The sequence below is a fragment of the Osmia lignaria genome, chromosome 9 (genome assembly GCF_051020975.1).
Source record: "Osmia lignaria lignaria isolate PbOS001 chromosome 9, iyOsmLign1, whole genome shotgun sequence".
Taxonomy (NCBI): domain Eukaryota; kingdom Metazoa; phylum Arthropoda; class Insecta; order Hymenoptera; family Megachilidae; genus Osmia; species Osmia lignaria.
The window spans coordinates 1,403,125-1,424,400 of NC_135040.1; the positions used below are offsets into that span (position 1 = coordinate 1,403,125).

Consider the following 21,276-nt stretch of genomic DNA (forward strand, 5'->3'; position numbering starts at 1 on the left):
TTAAAGAAACAGCAATTTATGAGAAGAGATTTTTATTTGACAATTTTAAACTGATTTGTGGTTGTGGAATTAAAACTGAAGTAAAAATCAAAAACTGGTGCATTAATAAATAAGTAAAAGAAGTATAAACTTGGACCTTCTTTTAGGGCGAGTCAGGTCCCTTAGAAATTTTGAAAATGTAGAATTTTATAAGTTTTAGGATCTGTGTCAGGTTTATTCGTTCAATAAAAATAACATCACTTCAGTGGATAAATCAATATATATATATATATTTTAATTAAACATGAAAGAAAACTAAATTAACATTATAAACTACGAAATACAAAATACAAAGAGGAAAAGAAACGTGAACGCAAGTGCCGATCATGGCGTAAGCACGAAGAGAACTGAAAAAAAAAAACTGTATAGAACTGAAACTACACGCCTCGATCCACATTGATCGGCACGCCACCAATAGGATGCAATATCGATCCAGCTAACAATCTGGAAATTTTTAATTTTGAGATTTAGCTCTAAATTTTTGAAATTTTGGTAATCTGGAATTCAGGAATACTGAAATTTTGAAATTTTAGGATCTTATAGTTTTAGAGTGGTGAAGGTCCACATTTCCAAAATTGTTACGCTCACCTTAGCTCCTACCTAGTTATGTCAATGAGAATAGAACAGGCCTGCTGACAAATTTCTATTCTACAACCATAAAGTTATTCATAATTCCTCAAAATTATTGAATAAAAATTCCTCCCAAAAAGAGGGAGTTCAGTATTAAAGCTTTTTTTCTGTAGTCTTACCTAAATTTTGAGGACCAAAGAGGTCTACGAACATTTGATAATCGCAGAGCCCCAGAAATCTTAATTTGGTTTTGCCTGTAATTTATAATTAAACTGATGAATATTATTAAGGTTTGATTTCACTTTAAGGTTTGACGTTTGGGGTTTGAAAATTACCCATTTTGCTCCATCTAGAAATTTTCCGACATAAATGTATGATTAACTGTTAGTAGCATTTAACGTTTACCACTTTGAAAAGGCAGGTGTACTAGGTACTAACTCCATCGGCGTGTCAAAGTAAAGAGCGTTCTGCTTACGTAGCAAAGCCAATATAAATTTCAACTTTATGTAGTGTTTATATTGCAGTATTTGTCGATCTAATTTCACCTACAAATACTCAGTAGAATTTTAATTCGAATTTTGGGATGACTAACTTGACGAAGTTATATCGGTCATTAAATATACTTTATAAACTTCTGGAAATTGATTAACTATTAGCTTGGGACGAAACTAACCAAGGTTGCGAAGTAAAGTTGAAAATAAACTAGATAAAGCTGTGATTAATTACATCTGAGCAGAGGGTGAAATAATTAGTTGCATCATTCGGATTAAAGTGGGTTTCGTGAAAAGGCTTTGAAGTTTCTGAGAAAAGTGTGTCACTTGGAAAGGGCATCTTTGTGAAGTTGTGAGAGAATGTTAATGAATGAGATGAATGTGATGAGATATTCACGCTTTCACGATGATTACTGGGTTATTTCGGCCCAGCTATGAAAATAAAATATGCAAAATATGGAAATCCTAATTCTCAGTTTATACAAAGAATATAATATTTACACATGGAAGTATATTTTCCATATAATTCAGTCTTTAAAGCATACAACAAAGTTTTTATTGAGGATAAAAATGACCATCGTTGACTCAGAACTAGGTAGGCATGATTTTCGTTAATAATTCAAAAATGAAGCCCTAATCAACATTTTGGCAAAGGGAGAAGTTCTTCAGAAACATCTCAGTAATCATCCCTTCAAGGGATTATCACTCTTTCTGGGACATCTTGTACATACACTCCTGATCTATTTATTCACCGAATCCCAGTAGACCGACTGATTGTAAGTTTACATACTGGCCGAGGTATCCGTTACAAATTTGTAAAGTTGCAAATAACATGAGCATTAAAAATTCATTTTCAAAAAGTTAATATATCAAATGTTAAGTTTAATAATTTAATATACAAATTATTTCACGTAACTGTTAAAAAAAATTTCAAGACTGTTCATAACTTTTTCAAAAAATTAGGTACGATAATAATTGAACTATCAGATGTCTTTTATTTGCAGTTTTTCAGATACGTGGATATCGTTATTTGTTTTTTAAAAAAATTATTGCTTGAACTAACAAAGTAAGTATTTGTTTATTAGAACGAATCATGACTGTAGGCAAAACAGACTCGACATAAAAGAGACAAAGAATTAAAACATAAAAAGAATCAGAACACGCTATTGTTTATTGTCATTTACAATTAGTAATTTATATCTGTATCTAAACCAAACCTGTTCCATTCTATAAAATGATAAGCAGAAAAAAATAATGACGTTAAAACCATCCTGTTTTAAAATTTATCCGAAAAATTACAAATAAATCAAAATCTATAAATTATTAAGATGTAAGTTCTTGTACAATAAAATATAAAATATATAAAAAGAAATGCAGCAGATTCTCGTTATATTACCATATAAACGATTTTACCTTCCCACAAATTTTCATGCATATTAATACCACCTTTGCATCGTCTTAGCGTATAAAGATGATACACTTCTATCTCCCCTTTCCCTCTAAACAAGATGTTGGAAATTTGAAAAATTTTTTACTTTTACAGCCCCATCTGCAGCAATATAACGAAAGGCTACTGTACAATATATTTCATTCAGAAGAGAATGCCTGACGTCGACGTCAAAAAGTGATCGCTTTGGCACAGAATCACTTTTGTACGTTTGTTCAAACACGGTCTTTTTTCTTTTTATTCACAGTCTCTGTATTTAAATCAGGACAATAAACTAAATGTCGTTACTTTTGAACGAAAGTTATAAAACACTTCATTGCATAAGTGCAGAAAGTTAGTTTGCGAGAGCTCTCTACATTCCTTTAGAAAGCGGCTCGTCAGTTTCCGCTAACAATGGAAAAGTTAGATAACTCTGCCTTTCTTTGTATAATTGTGTCAGCTTTCGTTCTGATCCTTTATTGAAACTGCATGCCCAATTGTGAACACGGTCAGTTATCGTAATCGGAAATAAGCGATCATCGATCCAATCGATATTTTCACCTGGGCATCAAATAATTGAACCGTTTCATCAAGCCCTGAGAGAGATTCTCCCAACTATAATATTTGGACGATATTTTGCAATACTGCGTTAACGCACAAAAATTCAAAAATTGATATTTTAATATACTTGTCTTCTTGAACCAACAAAGAACAGTTTTTTATACGTTTTCATTCACACTGATTGCATTTTTATTGAAAAGAGGTAACTAAATAATTGAGAAAAAATAGTATACGTAATATCGTATTTTACAATAACATGTAAAGTCCCATAATATGTTTTTTAAAATAGATATAAATTATTAAGCTTTTTTGAAAAAAATAAGAATACATTAATGAAATATAATGTACTGTTCATGTAAAGATTTTTTATTGCATCAAAATAATGATTGAATAATATGTCATTAACTTCTAAGTTCAAAATTGTTATACAAATGATAAAAAAATCATTGTAAACTTCAAAGACGTTGTACGCAAAATACCGATTACATAGGTAAACACTGGGTTCATTCATGTAACTTGGACCATCTTTTGGGGTGGGCCAGGTCCTTTAAAAATTTAGAAATTTTGGAAATCTGGAATTTTGAAACTTTTAGGATATAGTATTTTCAAATTTTGGAATTTTAAATGTTTAAAATTTTGAAACTCTGAAGTTTTGTAGTTTTGAAATTCTGAACTTTTAGAATTTTAAAATCTCGGAACTTAGTAATTTTGTAATTTTAAAATTTTCATGATTCGTAATTTTGAAATTCTGAAATATAGAACATTTGAAATTTTGTAATTTTAAAAATCTGGAACGTAGGAATTCTGAAATTTCAGAATTAAGAAATGCAGCAGTTTTGAAATTCTGGAAATTCGAAATTTTGAAATCTTAAGATTTCAGGATGATGGAGTGAGGTCAATCCAACTTTTTAAGAGAACCAAATCCACCTTGGATTCTACCTAGTTACGATAATGAATAGAAAATGAATTTTCCAACAAATTTCTATTCTATATTCATAAATACAAAATTTTCGAATAAAAATTCTTTCTCTCTGATTTGACAAATTTTCAAAAAATCAATCAGTTACCATACTGACCAATAATAATAAAGATTGACCATAATAATTCGATCATCACACACGCTATTTGCATAAATTTCTGTACCTTTTAACTATAAATAAGTAGGTTCGAAGTTTTAGTCCGTAGAAAGTACTTTCAGAATGATCCACGAGAAGGAAATAGGATTATTTTGGGAAAAGATTATATAAGTCGTTCAATAGAGTTCGAAGCTTGATTTATAACTTCAGAAGGCGTTTCCAGTGACCCATCTTTCGTTATCGATATTAAAGTTTCAGCAGTTTGTAACGTACCTATTCTTACGTTGAAATCTGCTCGTTTGGAAATAGCTGTCCGCGATGAAAGCCGATGAAAAGAGCTTCGACGTGAAATCGGAACCTATTATAGTTACCATTTCAACAGTGTCTAAATCATTTTTGAACTTTAATCCTTGAATAGAGGAACCAGGATGAATCGAAACAAGGCTATTAATCTAAAGATAAATGTATAGTTTTAAAACGAAAGAGAAAATCTCTCTTTCTGGTCCGCCGTTCAAGGGTTAACCGAGAGCGAAGATTATTTTTCGTCTCTTTGAACAAATGATTGAAAGGGGTTTATTTTTGAAATACAATTTACCTGTCGGTAATATCGGTTGTCTACGAGAGAATTAATATCATCGTCGAGCTCTCGGACATTTCGACGAAGCGTGCAAGTGACAAGAGCTTTCCAGGTTTTGCGGGACACCAACCAGACGACATTCCAATACGTCAAATCGGAGAGTATCGTGCGGAAAGTCCAATCGATCGACCGATTATTTTTCCGGTTATTACTCACAGACATCGGGCTTCCATGATATCTCTCGATGCGCCATTTTCACACGGACGTTTCTACGCGATCTGACGTAAAGCGGCTTTTCGCAGTACACAATTTGACGGGCATTAAATCCGAACCCGGACTTCATGGTGTGATGAGATTTTGTGCGTTCATCTTTATTAATGGACAGATCGCCGGTAACACGTTACTATCGTAGTGCAGCTATGCGTTACATCGACAGGACTCGATATCCTGTGAATGAACTTCGCCAATAGACAGCGGAACATAGACTAGGCTATTGATTTGTTATCAAATTGTACCGTACGCACGGTATAAGCATATTTAGGCGGGAGATGAACATGTAAGGAAATAGTATTGCAAATTGACTTTGTATAGAGCCGTGTAACTTTGAAGTTATATGTATATTAAATTTTCCTGATAAATTACGAACTTTCCTCCTCATCTTTATCAATATTTAGGATGTCCCAAAAATCGTGGTTCAACTGGTCACCTGGTAATTCTAAATGCAAAAATAAGTCGAAAAAAAGAATAACATTTTTTTCATTTGAGGCTTCGTTTTCGAAAAAAAATGATTTAAAAAGCCGTCAAGTATCCGTATATTAATTAAAAGTTTCAAAGTCTGAAACTTCTGTTTCTGCTCGTGCTTGTATTATTGAATATGGACAATGTCACGATTGTGGTTGTATTAAATCTAAAGTGTAAGGATAATACCCGCGTTGAGGAATGGAAAGCAAACATTAGTTTGGCGTTTGAAGATTTAAAAAGCACGCATAATTTATTACAAGTGTACAATAATTTAATCCTACAAGCAGAACTGTATATGCAACAACATGGTCAGTATTTTGAAAACTTGTTACATTAATAAAATAATTCTTAAAAAGTACTGATCTTATGATTATTTATGAAACTACTCAATATAAATACAGAATAAAGGAAAGTAGTAATCGATATATCAGGATATAACAGAATTGCGTTCCTAATTCATGCGACTTCTGATATACGGGTATCCTTTAATCCATATACCACTCCCATTTTCACCCTTTCAAAAAGTGAAAATCGAAATTTCGTCTTACATATGTGTAATACATTTTAACAAAGAGTATTTCCATCAAATTTCATGATTCTAGATCTAACCGTTTCCGAAAAAGACTAAAATTTCAACACCCTTATTCACTTCTTCGGGGGTCGAATTTCGAAAATCCCTTTTTATTTGGTGCTTACGTCTTAAGGATAAGTCATTCCCAAAATTGCAAATTTCTAGGTCCAGAAATTTGAACTGGGCATTAATTACCTTTAAGTCAACGAGTTAGTTAACATTTTACATACATATAGAATATGCACGATATTAAATTGAAAACGGTCATTAATATTATTATTCTATCGAGGCAACTACATTGATTGTCCTTTCAATCTCTTCGAAAGTATAACGTGCAAGATTGATCGTTGTGGCACAGTTTAGTTTTAACTGTCAATGATTCAATTTATTATTCGATAACCGATATAAAAGAATAAAGCGAATGTCATGGCATACTATCGATTTCAATTATTGTTACATACTGTAGGGGATTGTATTGAAATTGTAATCTTTTACATTGGTTAATTCATAGTTCGTTAGTGTATTTTCGGTGCTTTATCGAATCATAACTGATTTATTATTTTCAAACAACGAAGATCTACAATTTTCATTATTTTTGCATTAATAAATTACCAAAGTTTTTAAAGATGTAGTACCTGAAATAAAAAGCATTAAAATGAAAAAAAAGTAAACATACCCAGTAGATACGATAAATATATTATAAGCAAATGATAGAGCCATCCTCCAAAAATAGCAGTTCTAAAAGTATGATGTAGCTTGGGAAAAAAATTATAATATTATGTTATTTGAATGTTTATTTAATACATATTATTAAGTAAAAAAATCTTCTTCTGCATGAAAGAAAAGAAGAAAACGAATTATGTATTTCAACTCTAGAACAGTCCAATTGGGTCAATGGTGACCCAAACCTACAAAGGATATACAATGCTCTTTTTTAGCTGAATTTAGATCTATCAATATTTAAACGAAAGGAATTTATACAGCAGCTAGTAAATAATGTTTAAAGGAATTGTATAAAATCTAGAATTAAATAATAATATACAGTATAAAATTAAATTTAAATTATCATTATCCCAGTAATCGGTTGTTCAAGAGTTAACAAAACAAGTCTACATATAGGACCAGGTTAAAAAAAATTGTAGATGAAAATTTGTCATAGTTTTACAAGCTGTATAAACTTTTTACAGAAATTGCAAAGTATAATATAATTGGACTTGTATTTTGAATACTACTCTATTATCTTTTTTGCATGATTCGATTTTTTCGTGCTATTCTGAATAAAAAAGTATTAGGGTACAATCGTGAGAAACTCAACACTTTTCGAAATATTTACCTTTTCTCCCAGCAACTACAATAAATGTTTCACCATTGCAGTTACCGGTGCAGCAACTACACCGATGCACTTTTGTAAAAAGTGTATTACAGAATAATACAGCTTGTTAAACCATTCCAAACTTTGCTCTACAATTTCTCTCTATTTTCAATAACAGTCGAATTACAATTCGACCCAGTTACTAGAATTGTGCGAGAACCCGAAAATTTTAGGTACTTCATAGTTTGAGTTAGGTAAACTCGGATTCTCAAAAGTACAAGTGTGCGAAAACGCAACCCAAGTTGTGAACACTTCCTATTCACGGTCATATTTAACAAAGTTGGTCCCGAAACACAGTTCTCCAAACTTCAGGAATCCCAAATCGACCAAAATAATACCCGACTCGATCCGAATAGAGATTATTAGAAATTTTCGTATTCTCCCATATCTATACATTCGACAATTGGATTCGACCTGGCCCCACCCACACAATACCGACCAGACCTGATTATCCGGAATCCAACATTTTCGGGTTCGACATCTCTACTAGTTAGTAGATACAGTGCCGGCATCAGGACGGTGGAGGGGGAAGGGGGGTCGGGCAATCGTACAGGGCGCTAGATCTGTAGGACGCCGTAGCCCGGTGTCCCTAGTATTCGAATATACCGATATTTTTTGTCTCCCTCTTTTCTCTATCTACATCTCATATGTAATATTACATATATGCTATATATGCTGCGGCATTTATGTCTACATCTTCCCTGACGCGTTTTTTACCTATATGTATACATATATTTTAATGGGGGCCACGATAATTTTGCCCAGGGCGCCAATATTGCTAAAACCGACACTGAGTAGATACACGCTATATTATCGACTTCAATGTTTATTCATTTTTGCTACACACTGTACATTTAAAGCTCTGCGCTCTGTTCACAGAATAAATTATTACGAATCCTTTGTGACGCATTGTGTTGTTAAATACTGTTTAAATCATGTAGCAATTGAATGGTAAAAATATGCTCCGTTACTAAATTTAATTTTTCCGCTACATCCAATGTTTGATATGAAATATCTCGTAGTTCTTTTATATTACTATACACTTTTTGTCTGAATAGTTATTATCCATTTCGTAGTATTGCCAATTAAGGTTCCTTTATCAATTTAGATTCCTCAAATGTATCAATTTGTCCTTTATATTTATACAATCAAAGTCAAAGATGACTACAGTTGTGAAATTTAAAATTCAAGCGAATATTCTGTGATATTATCATAATGACGAAAGAGTACTCCTGTTACAGTTCTCGGACATCTAATGGAGGGTAGAGGATTGTAACCATAGATTTTGCAGTCATAATAGTGATAAAATAATGTAATATTTTTTCTCCGCAAAGAATTTAACTCGGACCATAATGAAGTTATTATTAGACTAAAAATAAATCAACCAATTATTGAAAATATGCATGTAACATTTTGCTTGGTAATTTAACCCTTGAACAGCGTAATCTGGGTCAATCGAGATTCACACTTAAAAAGCATATACAAAGGTATGAATCTAAAGTTAAATGCATAATTTTTGACCGAAAGAGTTTCATATGTTGGAAGGATGATTAATAAAGGAACAATGTAAAATTTAAAAAATGAAAGTAATATGTAATATAAGATTAAATTAATCTCTATCTAATTCTATCTAATTCTCAAATGGTTGAGAGCTACTACAATATGGTATTAGAATATACATATTACAAGCAAAGTGTGAAATCACGTGTGAAATTAACTAGGTAATGCATACACTGCCAGTATGATTCCGGCAATATATAAATCACGATGATTTTAACTATTATTTCATACTTTTACACAATACAAAATGTATACCTACGTTACCTAAACTGCTTTACGCATTGTACATATTAGGTCATCAAGTATAAACTTTTTTATTTTTTGGCAAGCAAAAATAATCTTTGATTACTATTCATTACTATTAACCAAAGTAAAAAAATTCGATGAAATTTAAAATTCAAAAGTTCAAAAAAATGAGAAATTATAAATATCAAAGTTTACGCTCCATCAAGCTTCGTATCGAATGACTCAATATTGATGTAATATACATATGTATGTATATTTTTTTCAAATTAACCTAACCAAATTTATTACTATTCTACTCCAAACCAACCAAGAATGAATTAGCTTTGTATGAAAAGGGATGCCATAAACTACAAATTATGCCAGTTTAGATTATGTCTTGTAACGAACGTTCGATTGATGCATTGCCTAACGAAAATTAGGTTAGGTTAACTTTGGTAATATATACATTATCGTATTTTGCACTTTACGTGTAACATATGTATTACATTTCCTTTGAGAATTATATAAAAAGAGTAAAATAGGTTAAAACGTTAAACTACTGCAGACATTAAATATCCAAAAATTAAACATCTCACTATAGCATTATATGCATTTAAATTATCCGTAGACGCATCTCAAATAAGACCCTGCGGCTCTTTAAGTATGAACTTGTAAATTTCGAGCTTAAACAAATTTGAGGAGAAATAGCTACATAGCCAGGCTGAAGCTCAACTCTTTCAGCAGTATCACGTTAAACTAACAGTATAATAAACTAACGTTAACTAAGTAACAGTATAGAGTGTAATAGAGAATTTATGCAAAACTGATAGGTAAATGTCAGGTCATAGATCTGCGTTTGAAACAAACTGATAACATTTTATACTTTTATATTCATTTTTAAGAGCCAGCCATCTTTTAAAGCTGTCTATAAATTTTTTATGTGTTGTAGTAAGTATGGTGTACTTGCATTTAATTAAAATTACAGAATATAGATTGAAAATTTTGCTGAACTGCTTGTTACAAGTACAAAAATATTTATTAATTAAAAGATCTATTACTGTCTGAAAAATTATGATGATGCTTAATTCTTGGCGCACTGAATAAATAAAACAACTTTAAAATAGTCGTTGTTTATGATAAAGTATTTGTGTGGTTTTTTTATTTAATGTTAATTCAATCAAATAATAATTTCTTTTCCTTCTTTATTTTTCAATTTTGATAACATTATGGATAACATCTAATATCAAAGATTAGAAAATATAGGAAAAACAGGAAATAAGTTGTTATTTGGTCATTATTTATAACACAGGCCATATAAATTGTAGGTAAGATGATTTTTACAAGAGAATAGAAATTTAACACTAGAGTAACAAAATTTGTCAAAATAATAGATTTCAAATTTTCTTGTTTTTAATTATAAAAATGATTGCTTGCAAATATTTTTGAATGGTAGTGTATATTACATTTTTTATCACACTTTTATTTCTTTACAATTTTAACCCTTGAACAGCAGAGTCTGGGTCAATCGTAACCCAAATTTACAAAACGTATACAAGGATATTAACTTAAAATTAAATGTATAATTTTCTTCATGAAAGGGTTTCATGTATTGAAAGAATAATTATTAAGCGAACAGTGTAAAATGTAGAAACTTATAATAGTATGAAATGCGATTTTAGGTCCGCCATCCGAGAATTAAAGCAGGTGCATTTCCGATGTTGGTTATTCTAATACTAAAAGCAATAATTACAAGCGTAATAAGACGTAATTAGTTCATTTCTGTCTTTAAATGATACGCGAAGGATTTGCTTGTAATCCAATTTCTGCAGAGTATTTCTATCATTTTTATCATTACAACTTATTTTAGGGTATAGAATCATTATTCATTTAAATCTGAGCTGCTTATCATCTAACGTCATGTTTCTAAAATAAGTAAAATAAATGCAGCGCAGCATTCATTTTGCTTCCTTTAGTTTCTTGTCTATAGGAGCTATTAGCAGATTTTAACTATACCATTCAATATATAATTACATGGCAACGGAAGTTTGTTCGTGTTTTTAATATTTCACGAAGGCGAGATTCTCGTTGCTCATGCAACAGGAAAGGTGAATAATTTGCCTTTTGTTTTATTTACTGGCTGGTAAGGCGAGATGGATTTATGGGTTGTCTATTTGCAGAAAACTCTGTAACAACATAATTGCTATCGTTAAAGTTTGCGCAAGATCACTGAAAAAGGGTGTTAAACGTACTTCATGTAGGATAGCAATTTCATCATGCCAATATTTCGAGCGTTGTACAGTAGACTCTCGATAACTTTCTGCTCGTTATAACTTTCCGCAGAGACCTATGTTATCCTTCACACGTACTTTCATTAATACTAATCACGTGTTCGCAGCATACCGTTTTACACGCATGTGATTTGTTTGAGTATTCAGTTGCTTTGGAAGTATTTGATTATATTTGTCTTCACCTCCTGTCTCTGTGCCAGGCATACTTAGGTAGATCGCCCGTACGGGCGCCTGACGATGAGTGCAGTCGGGTGTAGCGGTCTATCAGGGGCGGCGCGAGGCAGGTACAGCGCGTTCGCCTGAACCCGGGCTCGCGTTTTGAAAGGCCCCGCGGTCTACGAAAACTCACGATTGTAACTAATAAAAAATTATCTTCGATCATCAATAAGCCAAGACCGATTTTCATCTCGGGCTATTCTTTCAATAGAAAGCGAAGTAGAAAACTCAATCAATTTTGATGACGTAATCAAAGATTTTGCGGCGAAAAAAGCGAGAAAAATTATGTAATATTCATTTTACAAAAAATATATGTAATATCCTTTGTACTTATAATAAATAATTCCGGTAATTATTGAGATTAGGTTACACCTCACCGATTTTGATGAAATTTAAATACATATGTTGTAAAACTCAACATTTTGGACAATTTTTTCCTTAACCGCCGCTTATCTACTGATTTCACAAACACATTGCGTCGGTCGAATAGATATAACGGGTGAACTTTTTAACACGGTATTGACAGTTAAATATTTCTTTAATCTATAGGTACATATTACCTTCGAAAAAGTTCAAAATCTAAACGCATTGGCACCCCTTGCCCATAAATTATAACCTAACCTAACATAATTATCCTATTTACATATTTACACAGTTATACATCCTCCATCAATAGAATAATTAGGTAAGGTTAGGTTAAGCTATATTTTATGGGGCAGGTGTGAGGCCCCGCAGCATTTTTTCGAAAATATATCGAAAACTAAGGCCGAGCGACGGTTATATGTATAGGAAAAAGTTGTTCAAAATGTTGAGTTTTACAATGTATTTAAGTTTTATCAAAATCGGTGAGGTGTAACCTAATCTCAATAATTACCATAATTCCTTATTGTGAAATTTAAGTATAGGATTTTAATGTGTATTCTGATCCCGCAAAATTTTTCAACCGGGCCCCGCAAAAGATCACTTCGGCCCGGCTGTCTATGCTATTGCGATTATTGATCGATAATGATGGGCATCATCGCGGCGATGGGCCTACGACAGGCATGGGCGGACTTTGCTCGGTCGGGCGTGCAGGCGAGCGCTCGAAAGTATGCGGTGAGCCAGAGTCAAGTGGCATCGCTTTCTCCTCCTGTAGCTCGTTCGACGCACGCGTGCATCGAAGGGCGCCCGTGCCCGTCTTGGTCGTTAGTGCGTCTTGATCTACGAGCTCGTGTAGGTAATAGCTTGATATTAGCTTGGTATTAGCTTGGTGGTGGGAGCATTTTTTAAGTTTCCGTTTTCTAGAAACTTTTTCCCCTAGAACCCCGAGTGCGGATAATTATCAAGAGTTTAATTAATTTAAAATAAAAACAGAAAAAGGTGATAAATATGCCACCTCCGATTATGCCGACCTCATAACATGTTGACAGAGTAATTTTTCTTTATAACTCAATGGACGGTCGTAATTGATTAAAAAGTTATTTAAAAAAGAAGTGGTAATTATTTACAAAACTCATGACCTGATCGATTTCAATGACGACGATAAACTAATTACTAATTTATGAATTTAAAAACACTGGTGGAATTATGCACACCTACCTTATTTTATTCTCTGAACGATAAAACAATGAATAAATTAACCACCCAAATAGTGCACTTAAATATGTTGAAATCTGCAGTACGTTCATAATTACATTAATAAAATTGAAGCTTATGCTAATTGAGTTAGCTCACAAAATTTTAATTAAAAAACTGAAATTAAAATTTTAGATTCCAAAGAGTACATAAAGGTAAAAATGCAGTCATAAGCTAATTACTTAATTCCTTGGAGAATTTTATCTTTCTGTTATTTTATAGTTCTATTTTAGAAAGGAGAAGCAAGTACACGGTTGTTATGATTTCTTTTCTTCATTTTACTGTGTTTCATAGCTTCAGAAAATACAGAGCAGCTAAAGATTTCTTCAACCCACTGAAATAATACCGGCCGAACACGCCAATTTCACCAAAAAATGGAAAAAGGATATTCCATCCAAAGTACGTAACCTTATGGAGAACTTCTACACAAACCAAATGTGGGGGAGGTACTAGACTTTTTATTACCTTTTAATATGTAATAAGTTTAATAACGGACAATTACAAAATTTTATCATAATTTTTACGACGCAACACAATCAATGACCAACGCACGCATTTCTTAATCAATCCTGCCAAAACATTCATTCCTACCAACCACTCACTTCTGCCAATCACTCATTCCTGCCAATCATTCATTACCAACCCAATCATTCTTCTCGCATTCAAACATAAAAACAAACCTCACACCAAAATCCTAAACAAAACCCCTCCACCGATTTGTGAACCGTGTCAACAAAATCTAGCCGTCAACTATATCTTATCAGATTGCAAGGATTAAGAAGATACAAGAAATCGCCTCCAAATTCCAAACCAAGTCAGTGAAATATTCAAGAACGAAGAGACCCTAAAGAAAGCAATCGAATTCGTGCACAAACAAAACCTCACACACGAAACATAAAACTAGCAACCGTGGTCGCTAATAAAGGGGTTGATGCGACCCTATACCAAAAAAAACTTCATAAAATAAAAATATGTCTCTTCACTTTGTTTTTAATAATTTTTTAAATAAAAAGTGTACAGTGAATAACAGAAATTTTTCAAAATGTGCTATCGCCCCAGAAGTACAGCGCTCATCTTCTAATAGGAACATTTTTAGTTTTAACTTTTCAAAAGTACAGTAAAATCTGGATATATGCAACAGAGATTTGGACTCAGACGTTGCATATATCCAGCCGAGGTGTCGATTCTGGGCATTTAAACGTTGCATATATCCAGTCGAGGTGTCGATTCTGAGTCCGTACACATCGTTTGTATTTAGCCGCGATGCCAATTCTGCGTTCGTACACATCATTTAGACAGGCTGTACACCAAAGATGCATCAAACACGCAACATGCAACATGCGACGTAAGGTAAATACCGCGCATATAAAATTGTTAAAATTTTTCAGGATTAATTTGCTACACTGGTTTACGCAATTTAGCAACATGTAACATTTACATTACGTCGCATGTTGCATGTTGCGTGTTTGATGCATCTTTGGTGTACGGCCTGCCTTATACATATGTAGCCGAGGTGTCAATTCTATGTTGTTTATTCTATTATTATTGTTTATTTATTCTATTATCATTCTGTTATTATTGTTAGCTTGTAAATTACTTTAATTTTCAATAGGAAGAAACTGTCCGGTTTCATGGAAATCACGGGCTGTTCCTAACATCATAAAGCACCTAATTTGCAGTCAATAGTTCAGCAGCATATTCTGAATAAATAAATAAATAAATGAATATAATTCAAACTATATCGTGTTTGGTATCATTTTAATCAGAAAAATCTCACAAATGCGTTAGTAAAAGTTTCATTAAGAAAAAGTTAAAAATAAAAAAGTTTTATCGTTGAATTGGTATTAGTCACACCGATATTATGATTCGGATCGTATTACACGGCTTCCTTGTCGAGCGTCTCGGTTCGCCAAGGGGGATCTCCCCAAGTGGAGGGGATAGCGATGTTGCATATATCCAGCTTTTACTGTAATACGCAGGGTATCCCAGCTAAAGGTGGTCACCTAAACATTTCCATTGTTTTTAAGTTATAAAATATGTTTACAGCATAATTGAAATGGTTTTCAAGGGAGCATATCGTGAAAAAAAGGTATTATTTGCTCGCTCTTATTTTTTATTGTTTATTAAGGTTCAGTTGTTTTTTTCAATCGTAAGTTCTGGTACCATTATCTAACAATTTCAACTTCTAGTGTTCAAGGTCATCTGCAAATCATTATGCAACTACATTTAGATGTATTTTGCAGTGTGTTACGAGGTTGTGTAGAAAAAAAACCTTGGAAAAAACTTAAGAAAAAAACAAACAAATAAGCAAAAAAGTTTTATTTTGCAGTGTTCCCTAGTAAAGACTATTTAAATTGTGTTACAAGCATTTTTCATAACGTTAAAAACAATGGAGATATTTAGGTGGTCTCCTTCAGCCGAGACACCCTGTATATGTATATATTGAAATTTCAATCTATTTCAATAAAAATAGTAGCACGAGAATAGCACATTCCTCTCGTGATTTTCCTACCTTTGCCATACGAACCCCTAGCTGATGCAGTACATATTTCTATTAATCAATAGGTAGGTATTTCATAACATCTTTCTTATAAAAGTACGTATCATGTACATTCGCAATCAAATCAAGCTTCTCTAGGGAAAATGGTGATATAGGAGAAGTCGGAATTCTTAATATTAACGTTAAAAGTAATATCAAACAATATAATATAATTTTCAGTTATTAAATATTATACAATTTAATTGTATAATTAAAAAGTACGGAGAGCAAAGTAAATATTGATTCAAATTTTCTTGCGTGACGGTTTGTGCACAAAGGGTGGGAGTTGTAGACCTAAATATACATGAGGACCCTTCCTTGGATGATCACTTTCTCCGGTGGTGCCTACGTGGAAGGAGCGGGTCCCGGGGCATCATCATTTTTCCTGGGAAGTCTACTTTCCTGTTCGTCGCATTACTAATTAAGAAAATACGAATAATTATGAGACTTATTACTACAATATAATATTACTGTTTATATTAATAATTACACTAAGGCATTAATATAGTAATAACAATAATAATATAATTATAATACTGTAAATATTACTGTAATAAGTATAGAAGCTCCCAATGTAGCAAAGCAATTTTATTAACCGTGATTACGAGGACTTCTCGATTTTTGCTTGCTAATTTTTCATGCGTTGCCGGTGCGCTCGCCTTCTTTTTTAACCGACTTCGAAAAGGAGGAGGTTACTCAATTCGATCAGTATGTATTTTTCTTCTGTGTGTTCACCGATTACTCCGAGATGGATGGACCAATCGGAACGAACCCTTTTGCATCTTGTAGGGTATGTCTTCCGATTGGTCCCATTGAAAAAAAATTTTTCATTTTTTCATTGTTATTGCAAAATACAGGAAGTTTTTAATCTCAAGATTGGACGATTTCAATGACCTTTCAATATGTTGTCAGGGGCGTAATTCTGAATAACTTTTTCATTATGCGTAATTAACGGAAAGCTTTAGTTACCGAGATATTCGTGAAAAACTATTGTTACTACTACATTGAATTCTACGTATGCCTACGTGTCTCTACCGGTGTTTGAGTCAACATGCAGTCGCCGATTCTCTACTGTTTCATGTATATATGTATACTCTCCAAGGCATGTACCGATTGCGATGAAACCTTTCACATCTAATAGGAGATATTTCCGCGATATCTCACTTGCAAAAATTTATGCTATTTGTTATTGTTGATAACTATTGTTATAACAAAAACCCTATTCCTTGGTGTTACTTTGCACGGAATGTACCAATCGCGATGAAACCTCTCACATTTAATAAGAGATACATATTTCCGCGATGATCCCACTTGCAAAAATGTATGGAACCTGTTATCGTTAAAAACTATCATTATTGCAATTAATCAATAAGAACGATAAACCACCTTACGGCGCCCTACAAATACTGCTCGTTCCACTAAAAAGTGTGAAATAAAATAATTTTTAACAAAAAATACAACCGACTTCGAAATGCACTAAAAAGTATGAAACAATTTCTATTTCATTTATACAAATACCCAACAGCTATTAATAAAACCTATTTACTCGTTAAATAGTATACTATACATTTCAACCTTTTCGGAGGCAGCGCAAAATTAAAAACGTTTCTTCTACGTGCGGGGTATTTTTAATTTTGCTCCGCCTCCGAAAAGGTTGAAATGTATAGTATACTATTTAACGAGTAAATAGGTTTTATTAATAGCTGTTGGGTATCTGTAGAAATAAAATAGAAATTATTTCATACTTTTTAGTGCATTTCGAAGTCGGTTGTATTTTTTGTTAAAAATTATTATCACTTGTAATCGCGCGACGTGTCTCGCGCTTGTTGCTCCAGGACCTGGCGACACCTGTCTGATAACAGTACTATTTTAAATTAAACTGATTGTCTGTTTGACTGTTGTCACCCATATACAGGGTGTTACCTGTAACGTTATTCACGATTTTTCACCCACTTGCAGCCATCTGACAAAAAAAGTTTACAACAAGAGTTGCAGAGTATGAAGTGTATACATAATATCAGTAAAAAAAATTTCGGAAACAGTTTGTTTTCATGGCGAAGTCGTGGTCACCTTGGGTTTTTTCCAAATAGGACTATATATTTTTTTTGTTTACCATATTTGGAGGACATCGAGACGAATTCAAAACACATATTAATTGATATTCTTACTAACATATTATTTGACTTACAGAAGTGGAAATGTGATATATTTAGCTTTCCGTCATATTTGACTTTAACAGTGTAAACATTATTTGACCCCGAAGAGATTAGGGATAATAGAAATAACAAAATGCAATGAACTCACGGTAATTACGTGTACCTATTTGGTGCTCTAGGCGGACAATCAAAGAAACGGATAATTATTGCAAACCAATAACATCTGGTGTCCCTGCAGCTTTTTATTTATTTTTTCGTGATAGCTGTTCGGTAGACTTGAAGGTACTTTAAGGAGCGTTTAAACTAGATAAGAAGATTCTGCCCCTGGGTACTGACCCATTCTTCCTTGCCAGTTATTATTTGCCTAGTTTAAACATTCCATATGATCCTAGCCTTATTGACTACATAAGACGACAGATCAACTACATATCCCTTCCATTATTTAGCGCGAGTCTACTGTGAAAACAATAGATAAAATTTGTTAAAAATAAAAGTACTATCTAATGGAGTTTTCAATAGCTTCAGTATATTAAATTACAACTGAAACCATCTACTTAACAGAAATTTTTGTTTCACAGGAATCGATAGACCCCCGACGACGCGGCGGCCAAATACGAGGCGAGATTCAAAGAAATCGTGGAAGATGGATCACAGCTATGAAAAGAAGACAGCTGGTATGAAGGACGAGTCGATGCTAAAAGGCCTCGATAACGATGACGAGCAGATTGATTTTCAATCGGCTACAGCTTCGACGTTCCTTCATCGACATTTATTTGCAAACCTCGGTATCACTATTGCCACAGCCATTCTAGCAGGCGGATTGTCAACGTAGACCCTCATAGGATAATAATCTCTTTTGAAACTGATTAATCCATACTTGGACGAATCTCCAGAATGATGCTAGAGACGAGTGTGAGTTCAAGTGGACCTCCTGGATGTGGAAGAATTTTCGAGAAACACGGATAAAGCTAATCTTACGAGGCATAGAGGACCAGCTAGCTAGTCTTTTCCTGTGAATGTAAAATGTCCAGAAAGCGTACGAAAAAGTTCACGATTCTGTGGTGTCGTTCAGCATCAAGACTCGTGTATTGATAAATGACAGATAAATTAAATAAATATAGTGGTGGCGTGTGTGTTCTTCTTTGAAGAATTTTATTTATAATACTATTAACACTTTCGTGGACGCTGAACAGGAGTGACGGCTCAATTCTGAACTGATCTTGAGCGACCTCATGTGAATAAATTGAGAAACCCCGGACGATCCTTGTCTCTCCATGTATGGAAGACAAGGAAAGCGCGATAGCCAAGCAACCATGTTAACATAAAGCTGTTCAAGCGATTTCATAGTCGTAGTACTGTTGGATACAAAAAGGGCTTCTGAGTGCTCAGGCTCTTTTTTACAATTAGCAAAATGCTTAAATAGATTCTACATTTTTTTCTTCACATACCTACTCTCCAAGTTTCATCATTGTATTTTCAAAATTAACTGAGTTATAGCAGATTTCGTAAATGGATGTTGATTGATTGACTTTTACTCTTTGAAAGATAAAAAGTTTCTTAAAAAACAAAACATTGCAAGTTTTTTTTTCTTTTCTTTATTTTTGGATGAATATATTGACATTAAAAACATAATTGAAAGTACGAAATAAGTCAATGAGAGACTAGAATTGTTTCATCATTCTTTTTATTTTTGCTCTTAATATTATGAATCCCATATAATATAAGTCCCATGTAATACTTACTATGATTTTTCAACCACTTGCGAAGATCTGACGAAAAAGTGTTTTAAACAAAAGTTGATCAGTGTTCAATCGGCTACAAGCTATAATAATAAAAAATATCCACTAATTGTTTTTCATTTGATCAAAAATCTGATACATCAGCTGCAACACTGTGGAGTCAAAAATATGTAGTGCCATTTAAAAAAGAATCAAGGTTGTCTTGACACTTTATTGAAAACAATGTTTATTATGACCAACTTTTATTTAAGGTATTTTTTCGTCAGATCTCTGGAATGGTTAAAAAGTCGTGGTAAGTGGTGCGTGGGACACCCTATATATTTCCTTTAAATACTATGTAAATATTAAATGAATAATACCAAATAATTTTAAAAAAATGATAGCTACATATTATTGTTTTATGTAATAAGGGCCTCAAGAGATTATAATTAAAATTCATTTTATTCATTAATATTTTACATAATTCGGATTGTGTTAATGGAACTATAAAAAAGAAATATTAAATTTTCTAACATTACAGGCAGTTCTGCAACAACTTCACTATACACACGAAATATTTAACTTTTGAATGTTTAAAGACATTTTTCTCGAAACTAATCTTTGTCATTGAGACTCTTTTTGCATCCAGCGGTATAGTTCAAAGATTTTGAGGCGAAGAAGCAATATTTTCTCTTGATTCTTTTTTCAAAATATTCTTCGTACAATTATACAGAAATGTTGGCTCCTGAAATTTTTTCATTTTTCATAATACACTTTTGTACACAAAATTTTAAAAAATTCTTTTCAAAAAGGCTATGTACATCAATTAATATACTTCTTCTAAATATGAATGTCATAACTATTATGGGTTTCTTTCAAAATTGTATCCGAAAAACGTGAATTACTTTTTCGTATTTCACCGCTATTCGGCCAAAGGTTCTACTGTCACTCCTGTTAATCCGTTGTCAACTAGGATCTTTGGTTGTCGCTTGACGATAAGATACGCGATATCGCGTGATCGGAGCTTCAGCGGTTAACTTCATCGAATCGTTCTGCAGCGAAAGTGTTAAGAACAATCATTTTTATAACCAAGAATTTATTATTTTTCGTCCGTAAAAGACAATTTTCTTTTACATTTAAATCCTATATTTTCAAATTGATAAAAATGAAAATGTGTTTCTTCTCATTCAATGATGATCATTGAAAGGATAAAATTAATCATCTATGGGAGACATGTTTAAACGATACTGTTCAAACTGCTCGCGTTAAAGGAATAAAATACCTAAGGGTCAAAGTTCGTTGCAAAATTGTATTTTTCAAATGAAGGTTTTGAAAATTCCTGTTTCTATTTATTTTGTACATTTGCAAATATTCGTAAGGCCTATTACAATATATAATAAAATGAATTGTATTTTTTTATATTCTTCTATCATTTATGATAGGGTTAAACAAAATTGTGTAATATAAAGTTTGAAAAACGACTTTTATAAGAAGTATTTTTAACCATCTTTACTTTAATAAATTCTTTTAGCATCT

General features: G+C 32.6%; 1 protein-coding gene across 3 annotated transcripts in view; it reads left to right on the forward strand.

Moving 5' to 3' along the window:
- Positions 1-20,567, forward strand: part of LOC117609913 (neurotrimin) — a 508,787-nt gene extending 488,220 nt beyond the window's left edge. For 2 of the 3 annotated variants that reach the window (XM_034336671.2, XM_034336672.2), the window contains exon 8: positions 18,601-20,567. In XM_034336671.2, the coding sequence (XP_034192562.1) occupies positions 18,601-18,854 (254 nt within the window). In that variant the 3' untranslated portion in view covers positions 18,855-20,567. Of the gene's footprint in view, positions 1-13,621; positions 13,774-18,600 lie in introns of all 3 variants that reach the window. The other variant, XR_013062667.1, reaches the window with a different exon arrangement.
- The last annotated feature ends 709 nt before the right edge of the window (positions 20,568-21,276 follow it).